This window comes from Galeopterus variegatus, unplaced genomic scaffold (genome assembly GCF_000696425.1).
Source record: "Galeopterus variegatus unplaced genomic scaffold, G_variegatus-3.0.2 Scaffold1498, whole genome shotgun sequence".
Taxonomy (NCBI): Eukaryota; Metazoa; Chordata; class Mammalia; order Dermoptera; family Cynocephalidae; genus Galeopterus; species Galeopterus variegatus.
In genome coordinates, this window is record NW_007727609.1 from 317,613 (window position 1) to 333,654 (window position 16,042).

The window sequence follows — 16,042 nt, forward strand, 5'->3', positions numbered from 1 at the left end:
TGAAATGCCAGAGCCAGCCTTTGGACAAAGCATGAATTCCACTCTTGAAATGTCTCCTAACCAATGGGGGGGGGGGGATTAAAACAAAAAAAACTTAAATATGTAAAATTACCCACTTGAACATTAATTGTGGGAAAAAAGGACATCCCCTAAATATCTTTCAAAAAGCAAATGGTTAAGAAGATTATGGTACTGCAAGTCAATGTACTAATTTGGTACAGATATTTAAAGTTATGGCATATGCTTACTACAAATGCTAAAAGAAAAACAACTCAGAATATAGAATTATATTTAAGCTATGATCACTGTAAAACTGCAAATATTATACTTGCATATGGACAAATAGGAGGGGATATGGAAAATAGAGTGAGATGATTTGTTAGAGTAATGGATTCCTGATGACTCTACGAGGGCCATTATAATACCACCTGTTTAAAAAAAAAAATCTAAGGGGATACACGCACTCAACCTGCTAAAAAAGCTCCTTTTCCTCAAGGATGGATTCCTGATGACTCTACGAGGGCCATTATAATACCACCTGTTTAAAAAAAAAAAAATCTAAGGGGATACACGCACTCAACCTGCTAAAAAAGCTCCTTTTCCTCAAGGATAAGCCCCTTCCTTCCTTCCTCAGGTTCTGATCACTCCAGTCACTCTGGGGTCACAAGTGACTGGTAAATATCTCTCCCTGTGCCTGGTTGCATTAAAGTTTTTGCTTAATTGTCTTTACGTGCATGACCCTGTGAGGCTGGAATCACTGTGGACCCAGACCCCTCCTATCCTCTGCAAACTCAAGCACTGGCCATTCCGCCAGCGGACCCAGAACAGCCAAGTCCCCTCCTCAACTCCCAGGAGGCTCCAGACCCTTCCGGTCCTGCCTCCTCCACACCCGCCATAGCGATGGGGATAGCCAGGCAAAGAGGTGAGCCCACCCACCTCAGCCACCTCGGGGGCTGCGTGGATCAAGTGCCAGATGTAGCTGTTCAACTCCTCCCTCCGCCGCTCGGCCACCGCCTCTCCCCGGGAGCGGCCGATCACAAAGCGACTAGGGAAGCTGGCGTGGTAAGGTGGGCAGTGGGCACGCAGAAGGCAGAGATGGGGAAAGAAAATGGAGCAACAGGCTTTTTTCACATTTTACTGCATTTCCAGTCACCCGACCCCCATTTCCCAACAGCCCCCGTTCCCAGGACCCCTCACCCGCCTGCAGTCCTCCCACGGCCCCCAGTCTGTGCCCAGGTCTGACACCTGCTCAGCATCTCACACCTCACGATTGCAAGGACCCCAGACAGGAAAACCAAGCTGCTGGGCAGAGTCCTGTAGCTCTTCTGAACTACCTCAGGGGCTTTAGAGCCCCCAGTGTCTCCCATCAATGTAAAAATGCAATTTAAAAATAGTTTTAAAAAACTGTGATAAAATACACGACATAAAATTCACCATCTTAACCACTTTTAAGTGTACAGTTCAGTGATATTAACTTTATTCACACTGATGTGCAATCACCACCACCATTCATCTCCAGAACTCTTTTCATCTTGCAAAACTGAAACTCTGTACCCATTAAATAATAATGTTTCCCTCCTCCCAGACCCCAGCAACTACCATTCTACTCTCTGTCATCTTCAGACTCAGTCACTGCCCTGCATTTACACCCAGGATGCTTTCCTTCTGTCGGGTGACTTTCAAGCTTCTTTTCAAGGCTAGAGTAAGATTTGTGTCAGGAGAGCTCGGCCAGCAGGGGGAGCACTTGTCATCAAATTCAATACCAGGCCAAGTAAAACAGGTCGATCTTAATTCTAAAAAGGTCGTTTCTGCCCCTGCAGTCCTGCCCACCCCCCATCCCTACCCCTTCCCCAGTATCCTTCTGTGCAGAGAGTAAAGGGGTCAGCTACCTGGGCAGGAGGGAAGAAGGAAAGAGCAGCCGCAGCTTATTGTGTAATTCCTGGAACTCTTCAAATGTCCGCTGGATATAAGTGGCCTCATGAGCGTTCTCCCGCATCACCTTTACCACATATATCTGCAAAGGTCCAAATCTCAGCGTATACCTGCCAAACCCTCTGCACCCAGTGAAGGGGGTAGGTAAGGGAACAGAAGTGTGTGTGTTGGGAGAGCTGTTACTTTCTGGAAGGAAGAGGGCAAGAGTGTCTCCAATGGAGGCAAAGATGATAGATAGTGGCCTGGCTGGTCAGCTCAGCCGGTTAGAATGCAGTGTTATAACACAAAGGTCAAAGGTTCAGATCCCCATACTGGCCAGCTGACCAAAAAAAAAAAAGGTGATTTCACATATGCAGTCATCTGAAAGCAAAGATTTCTTGCACATATTTCACAGGACTCTTGACTCAGGGAATAACCATGTAATCCAGCTCCCTGATTCTAGGCAAGTCATTTGAGCAAAGGAGAGTGAAGTGGTCTGGGATTGCTCCCACGCAGAATGTACAGTCAACTCCAGTGCCCAGTTTTCAAGTGTGAAAAACCAGTCAGAACCCTAATAAGCTGGGGTCAGTGGGGAGCAAGAGAGGGTCAGATTAGAGAAAACACTTACATAGCCCTTATTAGGGTGAAAGATCTTCTCATGGCGGCAGAGAAAAACATCACTGATGCGGCCAGAGCTCTTGAGAGTGTGCGTTCGAGGGGCAAAGGAAAGAGTCAGTCGGTCATCCGAGCCCGTGAACTTCATCTGAGCCAGGTTATGGATGAAAAAATTGAGCTTTGTGGCTACACTGCCCAGGCTGGACTCAATTAACCTGTTGGTGCAAAAGGATAGGAAGAAAAGGATATAACCACGGACCCCAATCCCACTGCTTCAACAGGACTATTGGAAGGAACATTCCTTGACTTCCGAGGCTAACAATCAACTGAGATCAAATCATTTTCCCCATTTAATGTCCTCACACAGCACATGATTGGCACACTATTATCTCATGCAATGTACTCATGTGAATCCTGGAATCTTATCTCCCTTCCCTGCCCACCTGAGCAAAGACAGTCAAACCAAGGTAGAAAGGAATTAGGGACTCTACTGAAGGGCTACCTTGTAAATATCTAAATATTGTTGTCAAACTTAATTTCAAGGTTCAGTACAATGAAACCTCACCAAGCACTGTTCAATCTTGAGATTGCAATTCAAAAAGAGCAGTCCTATGTTAGACCCAACAGAGAAAATTTAGTTTAAGTCCCAAAAAAGAGTACATAATAAAATGGAGATATTGTCTACATGGACAAAATTGTAGGCATTAGTACACAGACATGTCCTTGCTTTCATACATAGTGTGATTAAAAACATTAAATATGGGGAAACTGAACCATGGACTTCTTTGTTTTGGAAAGGGGGAAAGGTCTGACTGAGAGAGCTACAATCTATTACAAAATCCTGTCATACGTTGCCTCATAGACAAAATCTTTGAATGAGACCTGCTGAGAAAGCAGACAAGAGTGATGGCAATACCATCACCAAAATGCAGATGGGAAACTGAGGCTGAGAGAAGCAAAGTGATCTACCTAGGTCAGAACCAAAGTTGGGACAACAGGCCCACATTGTCAACTCTAGGTTCTGCCTTCTGAGCTAAGCCTTTCCCATCTCCGCAGCCCTGCTCCTGCCAATCAGGCAGCCTGGGAATTACTCAGGGTGGGCAGCACTGTTTTGCTGAGGGTGTTACCTAGTGAAGTAGGTAGTGGCATTGGCCTCTGTGTCCTGAGGCCTCAGGGCATCATACACATACTTGAGGTCCTCCAGGTCTGAGAGCTCAGGGATCCCACAGGACAACATCTAAAAGGACAGGAAAGAAGGAGAAAGGGTGCCTGTAACAACAGGGAATTCTTTCTTCTTCTCTACGCTAAGGCAAGATTTTCTATAGCTAAGCTCCCTAACCCTTCTACAGGGTGGTAGATAGATGCTGTGGGCAGTGGCTGGAGGGCCTCAGGAATTGAAAGGCTAGAGCAGGGAGGCAGACACCTCCATAGACACCACTGTCTTCAGGTCGTCTGTATCTCTGCTTTATCTAGAGCAGTCAGGTACTTAACTGGGGCTCAGAGAAACGGATCTCCAGAAATCCTTTGAAGCAAGACAGGGAAGTCTTAAAGATGGTGCCAGACAATAAGAAGGAGGCATTCAGAAAGGGATGGAGCTCCTCACCAGGCCCAGAAGGTTGAGGAAGAGGTGGGTGTGCTTGCGAATGAGGTTGTAGGCTTGGCAGCAAAGGTCAACAAAATCATGGAAGCGGCTGGAAGGCTTGTCACCCCCATTGATGACATACGCCATGTCCGAGGTGAAGACAAAGGGGGCACGGTCCCTGGGCCAAGGGGAACATACAGGTAGAAGGTCAACATGCAGCAGGAAGCGCACCTTGTGGGCTGCACTGGGGGTAGTTTCCCTTATCCTTCATCACATGTACAAACCTGGATAGATGGGGCTCCCTCTTTTTTCTTTTTCTTTTTTCCTACCTTAACTTTAAAAGATCCCCAGAGATAGATATTCCACACCCTTCACTGGCTCCTTATCTGTGAGCTAGCAATATTTTTTCCTGGACATCTAATCACATTCCCTTTTGCTGAAGTTTGGGCTCATTTCCTTTTGCTCAGACCTCAGTAAGGAGGAAAACAGCTGGTCCCCACCCTCTTCTGCAAAGCCTGCAAGGACCTGGCCTCTTTATCCATCTTCTCTGCTCCAAAGCTGCTCAGCCCAGGGCCTACGCCCTGAGGTCCAGCCCCTTCCGTCATGGGTGTATGTCTCAGCTCTGAACCACTTCTGTGACCTCCCTGCACTCCATATGCTACACACACATCTTGGCTTCAGGAGACCACTTACCGCTTGATATTGCCAAACATCTGGGCGTGACCCAGGAAGCGGCCGAAATCTATGTGGAACATGTGGCCAGTGGTCTTCAGCATGATGTTGTCATTATGTCGGTCACAGATGCCCAAGACATACGTGGCCACACAGCAGCCAGCACAGGAGTAGATGAAGTTCTCCACAGCCTGAGAAGAGTAAAAGCAGATGGGAGGAGAAGACAGAAAGCTGTCATGGAGGGATGCCAGGGGCCACAGCCAGACAGAAGTCAGCCTGCCCTGGCCTCTCTCTCTCTCATGAACCCCAACAGCACCTCACATCTGCCTGTTCACCCTTCATCATGTACTAATGTACACACTTAAACACACAGAAACATCTCCCATATCTTATGGAGTAGAAGGAGATAAAGGTTTATATGCATTTCATCTGAATTTCCCATTCTCCTGTGCCTTTCCTTCTCCTAGGGAGATTGGTTGGAAAGACAGTGGACTGATCCGAGGGCCCAGATGAGTAGCCCACATTGAGGAGACCTTAACAGACAGGAAGACTGACGTCTACAACTTCCCCAACTGGTCGTGATGATCTTAACTCAAGTACAGCTACCAAGGCAGCTGATTTAAGTGTCCTCTCCTGACCCTGCTCAGAGTCCTTCTTCCTACCCCAAATAAAACTCCCATCCCAGTGCTCTTGCTAAATGCTAATCTAGTTAAAAACACCATGCTCCAAAGAAGAGCCGAGGCAGCTTAACACTTCTAGGGAGTGTTTTACACTTGAAAATCTGACATCTCTAGTTGGTAAAATGTGTTAGAGATATTTTTGAGTTTAAAGCAGGAGGGGGGTAGAGAGGGGTTAGAGCCACCTTATTCTGTCTGGTCAATATCTGTCCCCTCATCTGTCTTTCCAGGAAGTGAAAATACATGGAATCAGCAGATGAACACCTCCTCTTTCTGAGGTTTGTAGAATTCCCAATAACTCAAGAAAGACTTTTTAGCAAAGGGCAATAGTTGTCACAGCCAACTGGAATGTACACAATTAGGAATGAGAGAAAAGTTGCCAGACATAGAATGCCTGTCCTCCCCGCTGCCCTCCACAAATTTCCACCCATGCTTCAAGGAGCCACCATGAGTCCCACCTCTTTCCAGACCTTCTCGGCTCACACCGACTCCTCTCCTTTGAGCCCCCACAGACCCACTGCCCTCACCATTCAATCAGTGCTTCCTTAGTCTTTTCAGTCCTGCAGGGTTTATGAATCTTCTCTCCCAACAGATTCTTGGCTATTCCACAAGGCCTGTTGCAAAACTAGCTATACACAAAATCCCCCTTCCCCCCTGCTACTTGTCGAATTGTAATCCAATGACTAATATGCTGGAAACTTAGAATAGAAAGTTTGTAAAGAAATCACAGAATTCACCTTCTGGAAGAAAAAGACTATTTCTAAGGGAAATACATGAATGAAAAGAAACACCTCAATCAGGAGCATAATCCATCAACTCCCAGTCTTGATCCGCATCTCCGTCAAGTCCTCTCCCTGTCTTCCCACCTTAAATAAGTCCTATTTTGGCTCAGAAAATTCTGTATGACTGTGGGCAAATGACTAAACTCTTACCACCTCCCTAAGTTATACAGGGTGCTAGCTGCTTATTGGCAAGAAGTCTCATCATGTAAAGGGGTGCTCTCCTGATTTAAGGGGTTTCACTTGTAGGATGTGTGGTAGTGTCTTTACTGAAAAGGTGGCCAAGAGAAAAATCTCTCTATTTCTTTTCTTCTGGAAGTCATCATGAGAAAACACCAGCATTATTCTAGCCGAAAGGCTAGAAGAGCTGGGAGGCTATCTTTGAAAGACTGAGGTTAAACATTAACTGCAGAATTAGTTTCTCATGTGTGTTCTTGTTGTGTACACTTCCATCACATTTCTTACGACTCTTTATTGCACTGGCAGGGAGTGATCATAATACCAGCACCTAGCACAGTGCCTCTGCCTGGTGGGTTTCTAATTCCTGAAAAATACATGTTAGCATAAATAGTACATGTGGTTGATGTGTGTTCTTGTTGTGTACACTTCCATCACATTTCTTACGACTCTTTATTGCACTGGCAGGGAGTGATCATAATACCAGCACCTAGCACAGTGCTTCTGCCTGGTGGGTTTCTAATTCCTGAAAAATACATGTTAGCATAAATAGTACATGTGGTTGGGAAGAGGGAAGAAAGAACCAATATTTCTCTCCAGGGGTAGAGGGCCTTGAAGTTTACAACATAGAGGGGGTGGGTTTTGAGAGATGGGGAAGGGAAGAAATGGCTTTTCTAAGCAAAGGGAATACTGTTATCTAAAGGTATTGAGGAAATGCAAGCAGCCCCCTAAGCTGAAGCATAAGTTAGCATAAAATGGGAAGGTGCAGTAAATGAGACCACAGGGGCAGGTGGGGCTGGGTGACAAAAGGCTTTGGGTGCAATGCTGTGAATGTTAGACTTATGTGTTAGGACACAGGGAGCCTTTGAGGAACTTAGAGCAGCAGAGTTACATGAACAGATTTGCACTTAAAAAAACAAAACAAACAAACAAACAAAATCTCTGAAATCAAGCAGAGGATGGCTGTAGAAGGAGGAGAGACATTCCACTGGTTCAAGGGACAGACAGCAAACAGCTGAATAAAAGCAACAGTAAGAAAATGGGAAGAAGAGGACAGGCTGAGTAACTGGGAAGAATCATCAGGGCTTGGTACAGAGAAATGAAGCATCAGGGGGCCTACAGCTCTGGCTCGGGTGACTGCACAGACAGTCGTACCATTTACTGTTGGGAATATCAAAAAGTAGCCTTCAAGAAGCAAGGGGAGACAGAATGCTCGGTTTTGCCTACACTGAGTTTGAGGTATGGGTGGTACGTGAGTGCAGCAGTCCAGCAAGCAGGTGGCTGCAGGGTCCAAAGCTTGAGGCAGCGAAGAGGCCTAGGGGAATGGCTTTGGAAGTCTTGAGCATACGGGTGGTACTGAAGTAATGAGAGAGGATGGGCTGGCGTAGAAGAGTGCAAAGAGCACCGCAGGCCGGGAATCAAACCCTGGGGAGTGCGAGCACTTAAGCTATCGAAGGTCATCGAATTACATGCTCACTAAACAATATTCTGATTATAATTTGACTGCCCTGCTCGGTCTTCCTTCAGGGAGAAAATGAATTAATATAAATTAGTATTTGGATTCCTTTGGAGTTAAATTTATATAAATTAGCAATCTGGCATATAGCCAGTCTCTTATGAGTTTGGTTATTGTGATTTGTTCCCTCCACCCACACCCCCACCCTAATTAACCCAGAGACTACAGCCACGAAGTGGCCTGGCCATGGACCACAGCACGCCAACAAGGCCCTCCCCCCCGAGTAAAGCTCTGTTTCTAATCTAATCTTCTTTAATCTAATCCAATCAGGAACCAGTCATCCCTCTTTTCTATCATTTCTGCCTCATACCTAACCTCAGTCCTGGCTTTAATTTATAGCTTTGCCACGAACCAGCTCCATAACTAGGAACAACTGAGTGAATCTTAACTCACATCCATGAAGAGAAGGGGTTGGATTAAAATGCTCTCTAAAGTCTCTTCCAACCAACTCTTGTTCTGTAAGTATCATTGAAACCCTCTGAGAGCACAAGAGAAATTGAACAGGCTCCACAATTAGAGGATACATGCAGGTTCTCAAAAGCTGGCCTCTTTCCCACGAGATTAAATCTGCCAGGGGAACTTGATGAAGGTTTCCCAGTCTGATACCAGGGGACTGTCCCAGTCAGCTTACAGCAGTCATCTGATCCACACCCCTAGATATTCGGAAGCACCAGTCAACCAGGATAAAGTATGTCCTCCTCCCAACAAAGCTGAGCTGCCTTCTCTGTGTGTGTGGAGATCTTGTGCTTAGAGAGCTGTCTGCCAGAGGTAGGCATGCCCAACCCCAGCTTCGCCCCCCAAGACCCCCCGTCCTACCTTCTCGTACTCATCCTCCCCAGGGTTGTGTTTCTGCAGCCAGTCGGCCAGGGGCCGGTCCTTGAAGGAGCCAGTCACCCCGTGCTCCACCTGGATCTTGCGCAGGGTCTCAGCATTGGGGATCATCTCCACCATCCCTGTGAGAGGAGGAACCGGCATCACGCTGCAGAGCAGAGCAAAGGGGACTGCAGGGGCAGGACTGCAAGAGCTGTGCTGGCTGCTTCTCCATCAACTAAGCTCTAGGGCATTTGGACAAAGTCTGATAATAACAGGAAAAGGACAATGGCAGAGAGGAAGATCATTCTCCACGTCTCATATTCCACACTGTGACTCTTGGGTCTCTCCAGTTCATAGCTGCTCCCCCTTTTTGTTTTTATTTTTTTATTATGGAAATTTTCAAATATATATAAGAATAAAAAGAATGGTATCATAAGTTCACATGTCACCATCACCCAGCTTTTTTTTTTTTTTTTTTTTTTTTTTGTTATGACTTCAAGTCTGTCATATTTTATAACAGTCTCGCTCCCCTGCCTTCTTTTTTTATGCCATTCCACAGCTTCTAATGCAACAATCTTGCCCTTTTCATTATCCTGGAGGAGTACACAGTTCGTATTGAGGAATGGGTGGAAGGGCAGTAAAGAAAGGGGTCCCCTTCACACCACCTATCTCCCCACCTTCCTTCCCCCTTCCCCAGATCCCAACTGACCTCTCCCCCGGCCAGTGGAGAAGCAGCGGAAAATGACCATGCGCATGTCCAGCCCCTCTTGGACCCAGATCTTGCTCATGATGCGAATCATCTGCAGGGTTAACATGTCCTGGCGAAGGTCGTCCCCACACTGGATGGAGGAAGAGAGTGACCAGAACCCATCTCCACTGCCTCCCCCCGGCTCCCAGACCTCCCAGGTGAGCAACCTTGGCTCAAACTACAGTGACAGGGAGGGATGCCCAGTTCTCTCACCTCCTACCTCTGACCCGCTCACTCAGCTCACACCATGCCAAAGACGCAGAGATGGGTCGGTCACCTGCACGGTCTGCGCATGCGGTACTCTGGCTTTTCCCTCAATCCCACACCCCCACCTCAATTGAATTCAGCTTCCTCCTCCCACATGCAGCCCTCCTGACCATGAGGCCTGTTTTAAACTTGAACATTTTTACCTTGGATTTGGAACGGACACACAGCAAATATATATTATAAATTACTAAGTCATGCACGTGCATTTTGTCTCCCCCTCTAGATTACATGCCCTGAGACTGTCATTTACTTCTCAGAATCGTGGACATATCAGTGTTAGAAGGGACCTTAGGGTTCATCTTGTCCAACCTGCACCTGATATATTAATTTCCTCTTCAAATCCCTGCCACACGGTCATGAAGCCTCTGCTTGAATACCCCCAGGGACAAGCGGATCACCACCTTACCCATGCCACTGTTGGGGTAGCTCTGCCTCCTAGAAAGCACTCTGTACACTGAGCTGTCAGTTGCCTCCCTATACCTCCTAACACTCTGTCTTAGCTTTCTGGGGCCATGCAGAATTAGTCTCATTCATTCATATATTAAAAAGGAAGCTGGGAATAGTGGGAAGAAAACTGCCCCGGGGCTGCTTCTGCCACCCTTGGGCTCCCTCCTTCTCTCCACCACTTCATCCCAACAGGCCTGAGTAAAGTATTCTCACCTTGAAGATGACACGAATGTTCTCGCCCAGTGGATCCACATTTTGGAAGGAGAGCTTGAGGGGAACTGCGTTGGAGTTGAAGTAGGAACAGTCCTGCCATGGTAGACAGGGTATGACGAGGGTCAGGGTGACCCATGCCCCAGAAGGAAAATGATCTTTCCACTTTGGATCAAGATGCTGCCCCCCTGCCTGCTGCCAGTCTGCCAAGACCTGCTCACTGTTTCTTCCAGATTTCTCAGGAACCCACATTCCTTCCTCCTCTCCCCAGTGCCATCACCCAAGTTCAGCTTATTCCGATATCAGCTCCAACACCTGATTGTTGCACACAGCTTACTAGTTGTCTAACTTCTAGTAAGTTACTTTAGTTTACTCCTCTGTAAAATCGGACTCACAGCAGTACCAACTTCACAAGGGTCATGAGGATGAAATGTTGCAACCAACATAAAGCAGTTAGAACTGTGCTGGGCACAGAGAGTGCTCCATAAATGACAGATGATAGCTGCCATCATCATCACCATCCCCAAATTCATCCCCACCATCATCAGGGAGAGATGCTTACCCAGCCTCCAACCCAGTTCCTCTCCCTGCACCGCTGACAGGCAAAAGTTCACACACGTTAGGGTTGGGAAGAGGCCGCAGGTACGGCTTTCCTCCTCATGTCTCCCGACAGCTACGTCAGCAAGGACCTCACCTCCACTGAGCCCTCCCCACCCTGAGAGCCCCAAACCCACCAGTCACTCACCCTGGGCACAATTCCCTTAACGAGCAGACTGGGGCTGAGCGGCAGGCGGCATGAGCCATTGAGGACAAAGAACTGCTTCACCTCCTCCAGGCCCGTGCGAAGGATTCCCTGAAAGGCAGGGGCGAAGGAGAGGATGGGTGAAGAGGGGGTCCCATAAGCTCTGCTCAGAACCAGGCCTCTCCCAAGGGTGGGTGCCCAGTAGTGGTTGGTATGAAAAGCACCACCTAAGAAGTGTGGAGAACCACCAGGAGACCCTTAAAAGGAAAACCATCCCACCCACATCCCAGGCTGGGATAGTACATGGGCAGCAAGTCCTAATACCTAGAGAGGCTAGGCAAGTGATAGAACAGCATGAAGCAGGCCACAGACCTGAGAGGCAGGCTGTATCTCAAGGAGGAAGTGTGCTCAGGCTTTTGCCAAGAAAAGCTAACAATCTGGACTTTAATATAAAATCTCAATTTTAAAATGTCAGCAATCAGGAATACTGCTGGCCTAATATAGTGCCTTTGTGCAAACACATAAAGGTGGTCCCTCTAGGTGGCATCAGACCTGAACCATGGCTCACAGCATAGTGAACAAAATATAACTGGAATTCAGCCCTTACTTGCCTCTGGGTACCTTCTGGCTGGGTGCTCTTGTGCAGTGAACAACTTACACAACTGTGCTTAGCCTTCAAAGCAAACAGCTAAATAAAAATGTCAATATTTTACAGGCCAAACAAAGCACAGCCATGGGCTGTATTCAGCTTACAGACTGCCTGTTTGTGGCCTGCAGGTTACAGATGGTCACCTCTCTCCAGCTCCTAAATCAGAGACGGTCAAGTACCACCCTGCTGTTCAGGATGCCTAAGAAGTTAAGGACTGGCTGCAGAAGCCCTGATCACAAATGGGTAGAAGCAGCCTCACCCTACTCACCTGCCGTGCAGACGGGGTGGCCTCCCGGACCTGCTGGGCCAATTTGGCCAGGGTATTGACAAGCCAGCACTGGCGGTTGAACTCCTCTCTCAGCCCCTTGCCACAACAGCACAACAGGGCTGCCAGCAGATACTGATAGCGGATGCTGAACTGAGAGTCCTTGAGGCCATCCTTCAGCAACCTGCAAGTCAGAGGGAGTGGGCAGTCTGGGCACTCAAGGGATCACAGGCAAGGGTGTAAGGGGAGAAGGGGCTAGACCCAGCTCCAACTTACTGGAAACCCACCCCAAAATTGGGAAGGAAGATACACTCAGTATGCATAGCTTATACAGAGGTGTTCATCTGTGCAGAGATCCCAGTCGGTGCCCACTCTGTCTTTAAGTAGAGCTCAAAGCCCCTCTGCATCTCATTTCGCCTTTACATTCTGCCATGTGGGTGGAAAGGAGGGATGCTCCTCACTGTGTTACATGAGAGTGAACTGAGACCCCCTGAGGAAAAGATGCTAGTCCAAGGCCACATGGTAAGTCAGCAGCAGACTGGTACTCAGGCAACCCAGCTCCTCACCCCGGCATGCCTAAGAGTCAATACTCCCATGTGAAGGGCACCCATCTATCTCCCACCTTTCTGCATGCAGTTTTACCAGAAGAAGTAGTGAGTCACTCTCAAATCAGAGACAGCTCGTCTCAGCAGGAAGCGCACCAAGGGGCTGTCCAGGTAGCACTCATACTTTAGGGCCTATTTGGGAAAAAGGGAATATGAGGCTTTATTAACTACCTGTAATCTACACCTATTCCTATCCTACTGGGGATCCTGGGTTCTAAGGAGCAGAATGCAGACTGACACGGGGTCTTGGGGATGCGACCATCAGAACCAGAGGGAAGGCCAATCTACCCACCTGCACCAGCTGGGGCAAGTAGTCCAGCAGCTCAGCATCTGAGAGCGAGCCGATCCACTGGACAGCCATACGACGCACTTCCTGGTCTGGGAAGCTGCAAAACAGAGCCCAGTATCCTGACAACGCAGTCACAATCTCTGAGGCACAGGTGTGAGCCAAGCACCCTCACACCTGGGCTTTAGAGCCATGGATGCAGACAAGGCAATATCCCCCAGGATCTGCCAAAGCCACTAGAATGAGCACCTTCCCTGGATAGCAACCCTTGGAAATGGCCCTCCCCCATGGTCAGAGTCTACCTCAGGCCATGGAGGAGCAGGAAGGTGGCTGCTCTCATTCCTTGAATGATTTAAAGAAAATGGGATAAAGCCCTCAACCCTACTCCCAAAGATCTCTTCCTTGATTACCACTGTGCCAGAAATTCTCAAAATTAAAGAGGTTTTGTATGGGTTGAAGCATTATTTTGTCTTAGTAACATCCTTTAATGCAAAGCTTGCCAGGCAAATAACAGAGAATCAGAGAATTTTACGTAAGCCAATAACCTTGGCTGAATTCATTTAGCAGATTAGCAAAACTGCCACCTCCAAAAGTCCTAAAGGCAGGTCACATGGACAGGTACATTGTGATTACTGAGAGTAGCATGAAATAAGCCAGGAATCCTGGGTACCACCTAGGAAGGGCTACCCAGTCTTAGACTCAGACCCGGTGTCTCCAGAGAGCCCTTCAAGGGAAAGACGGAAGAGGGGACTGTTAAAATAGTGATAAGGGCTTGGGTCACACAGGTGTATTCATTCATCAAAACTCAGTCAATGTACAAGTATAGTTTCGGCATTTCCTTATATGTAAATTTTGCCTCAAAAGAAAAAAAAAAGAATATTGAGCTCTAATGATATGCATGCTAATGTATTTAGAAGGGAGTTTATAATGTTTGAAATTGACTTCGAAATCCATAAAAAAGTATCAGCTGGCTACCAAAAAAAAATCCATAAAAAAGATAGATCGATGGGTGGAGAGATAGATGGACAGAGGGATAGGTGCACTGACTTGCGATAAAGCAAACAGCACACATGCTAGTGGTAGAGTCCAGGTGGTGAGCATATGAGTGTTCACTGTACCACTGTGGTATGTTTGGAAAATGTTTATAACATTGGGGGAAAAGATGAGACAAAGAAAAAGCAAAAGGGAGAAATGAAAGAGCCCTGAATATCCATGCCCATTTTACCATTTTCCCCAGGGCTGGCTCAGCTCAGGGATGGGCCATGCCAAGCCCTGGCTCCTGCAAGGATCGTGGTCAGGAAAGGTGGGTGGTACAACTCACGTGGCATGTAGGAGCCCCAGGGCATCCTGGTGGTTCATGTGGGTCCACTGCTTCAGGAGAGCATAGATGTCAGGCAGGCAAGCCCACTCCCAGCTGGGGGCGCTGGCGAGCACCAGGGGAAGTGAGCTCACCTCCGAGTGACAGTAATATCGCTTCTCCCACAGGCGCTTCTTGTCAGCATCAGTGAGCCTGATGGAGTAAAGGGGTAGGAGGAAGGGAGGGGGAGGGGAGGAAGAGGATAACGGGGCAGTAGGAGACAGCAGAGTCAGCCAGAGCGTGGAATACTTACACACCAAGAGAATGCTATACACAGTGAAATTCAGTGGTTCCCAAACCTGGCTGCATATTACAATCACCGGAGGAGCTTGGTCAACTTCCCATGCCCAGGTCATGCCCAATGCCAATTAAGTCAGTATGTCTAGGGAAACCAGGGAACCAAGCCCAACCCTTACTTTTGATCCTGACTCAGGGTCATTTCAGACTGAGGCAGAATGCATGGGCCAAGGGCACCAAATCCACTAACCCCTCCAGAGGATGCCCTGAGGGCACCACTCCCAAGTGGAACCACCAGAGGGCAGTGGTCCCCACACTTCAGGGTCCAGGCAGCTGAGAGGCCTCCTGGGGCCAGCTGTCCGTTTTACAAGACCTGCAGCTAATTGGGTCTCGCCTGGGATCAGGTGTCTAATGGAGAAGAGAGCTGAGGGGCTAATGAAGTGAGGGGTCAGCAGAGGGGTGGGGGCAGGGGAGGTCTGTAGTCACTCAGCTACTCTGGCTATCCTGGGTGGAACATGAGGGAGAGAGATGAGCCCCATCTCTCCTGTATGCACCACCCAATAGAGCACAGAACTATGCAAGACCCAGAGAGGTACGTGGAGAGAACAGGCAGGGGAGGAGCCTGAATCCCACCGGCTACTCCAGCTCTCCATTCTCACCCCTCCTTCTCCAATCCTAGAGAAAGAATGAGCTCAGCCCCTGGACGTGCTTACCCCTGAGAGCTGCCAGCTTGCCTTGACACCTGATCCTTTTTGGAAAGTGACAGGGCCATAAAAATGCAAAGGCTGTTGGCATGGAAGGGGCAGGAGGTGGGGGCAGAGTGGTCGGGCCAGCTGCCCCAATGGACAGCAAGTAATAGACAGCATATCTGGGGTGTGGGGCAAAGCTCTGGTCCTCCGGGGTAGCCGAGTCTGGAGCAAGTCCCCAGGGTGGGGATGGGCATTCCCAGATCTAATTTCCTGACCCTCACCTTTCCACTTTTCCTAATGTCAGCCCATGGAGAAAGGGCTGGGGGCTGCCACGACTTCCCACCTAGGTGGAAATGCAACCCCATCCCACCTCTGCTCCCAAAGCAGGAGAACAGGGACCTGGTGCTGGGAGGTGAAAGAAGATCAGACAGAACACGATAGACTTAGTGGGGGGACTGAGCCCCTGCAGAGGATGCCCTGGGCCTCACCAGTACAGGGACTCCTTCTGCATGATGTCTTTAAGCTTGCGTTGGTCTTCCTCCCGGAGGCTGCCAAACTCATAGCGGGGGCTGAACTTGTCTCCAGGGGGGCTGGTGAACTTGATGTCAAAGGCCGAGGTAGGGAAGTCAATCTAAGGGATGGGATCAGAGAAACAATGAAAGAGAATAGGCGGTATTAGTAGGGGCAGCCACCTACCTGGATCTCCAGCTTCTCTCTCACACCCCAGCATTCCTGCCTTGCCCCCTTCCTCCCCCCCCCCCCCCCCCCATTGTATCGAGAAAGCAGTTATTTGGAAAG

The 16,042-nt window shown here is 48.4% G+C and overlaps 1 protein-coding gene across 1 annotated transcript in view; it reads right to left on the reverse strand.

The window, feature by feature from the left end:
* The window catches only part of PIK3C2B (phosphatidylinositol-4-phosphate 3-kinase, catalytic subunit type 2 beta), a 42,643-nt gene that overhangs the window by 4,660 nt on the left and 21,941 nt on the right, over window positions 1-16,042 (reverse strand). Inside the window, exons 14-28 of the mRNA XM_008577361.1 lie at window positions 15,733-15,875; window positions 14,283-14,471; window positions 12,968-13,061; window positions 12,713-12,807; window positions 12,074-12,254; window positions 11,160-11,267; window positions 10,418-10,510; window positions 9,452-9,581; window positions 8,746-8,882; window positions 4,802-4,971; window positions 4,130-4,286; window positions 3,654-3,763; window positions 2,540-2,741; window positions 1,890-2,014; window positions 937-1,054 (exon numbers count right to left, since the gene is read on the reverse strand). Coding sequence (XP_008575583.1) covers window positions 937-1,054; window positions 1,890-2,014; window positions 2,540-2,741; window positions 3,654-3,763; window positions 4,130-4,286; window positions 4,802-4,971; window positions 8,746-8,882; window positions 9,452-9,581; window positions 10,418-10,510; window positions 11,160-11,267; window positions 12,074-12,254; window positions 12,713-12,807; window positions 12,968-13,061; window positions 14,283-14,471; window positions 15,733-15,875 — 2,052 coding nt within the window. The remainder of the gene's footprint in view (window positions 1-936; window positions 1,055-1,889; window positions 2,015-2,539; window positions 2,742-3,653; window positions 3,764-4,129; window positions 4,287-4,801; window positions 4,972-8,745; window positions 8,883-9,451; window positions 9,582-10,417; window positions 10,511-11,159; window positions 11,268-12,073; window positions 12,255-12,712; window positions 12,808-12,967; window positions 13,062-14,282; window positions 14,472-15,732; window positions 15,876-16,042) is intronic.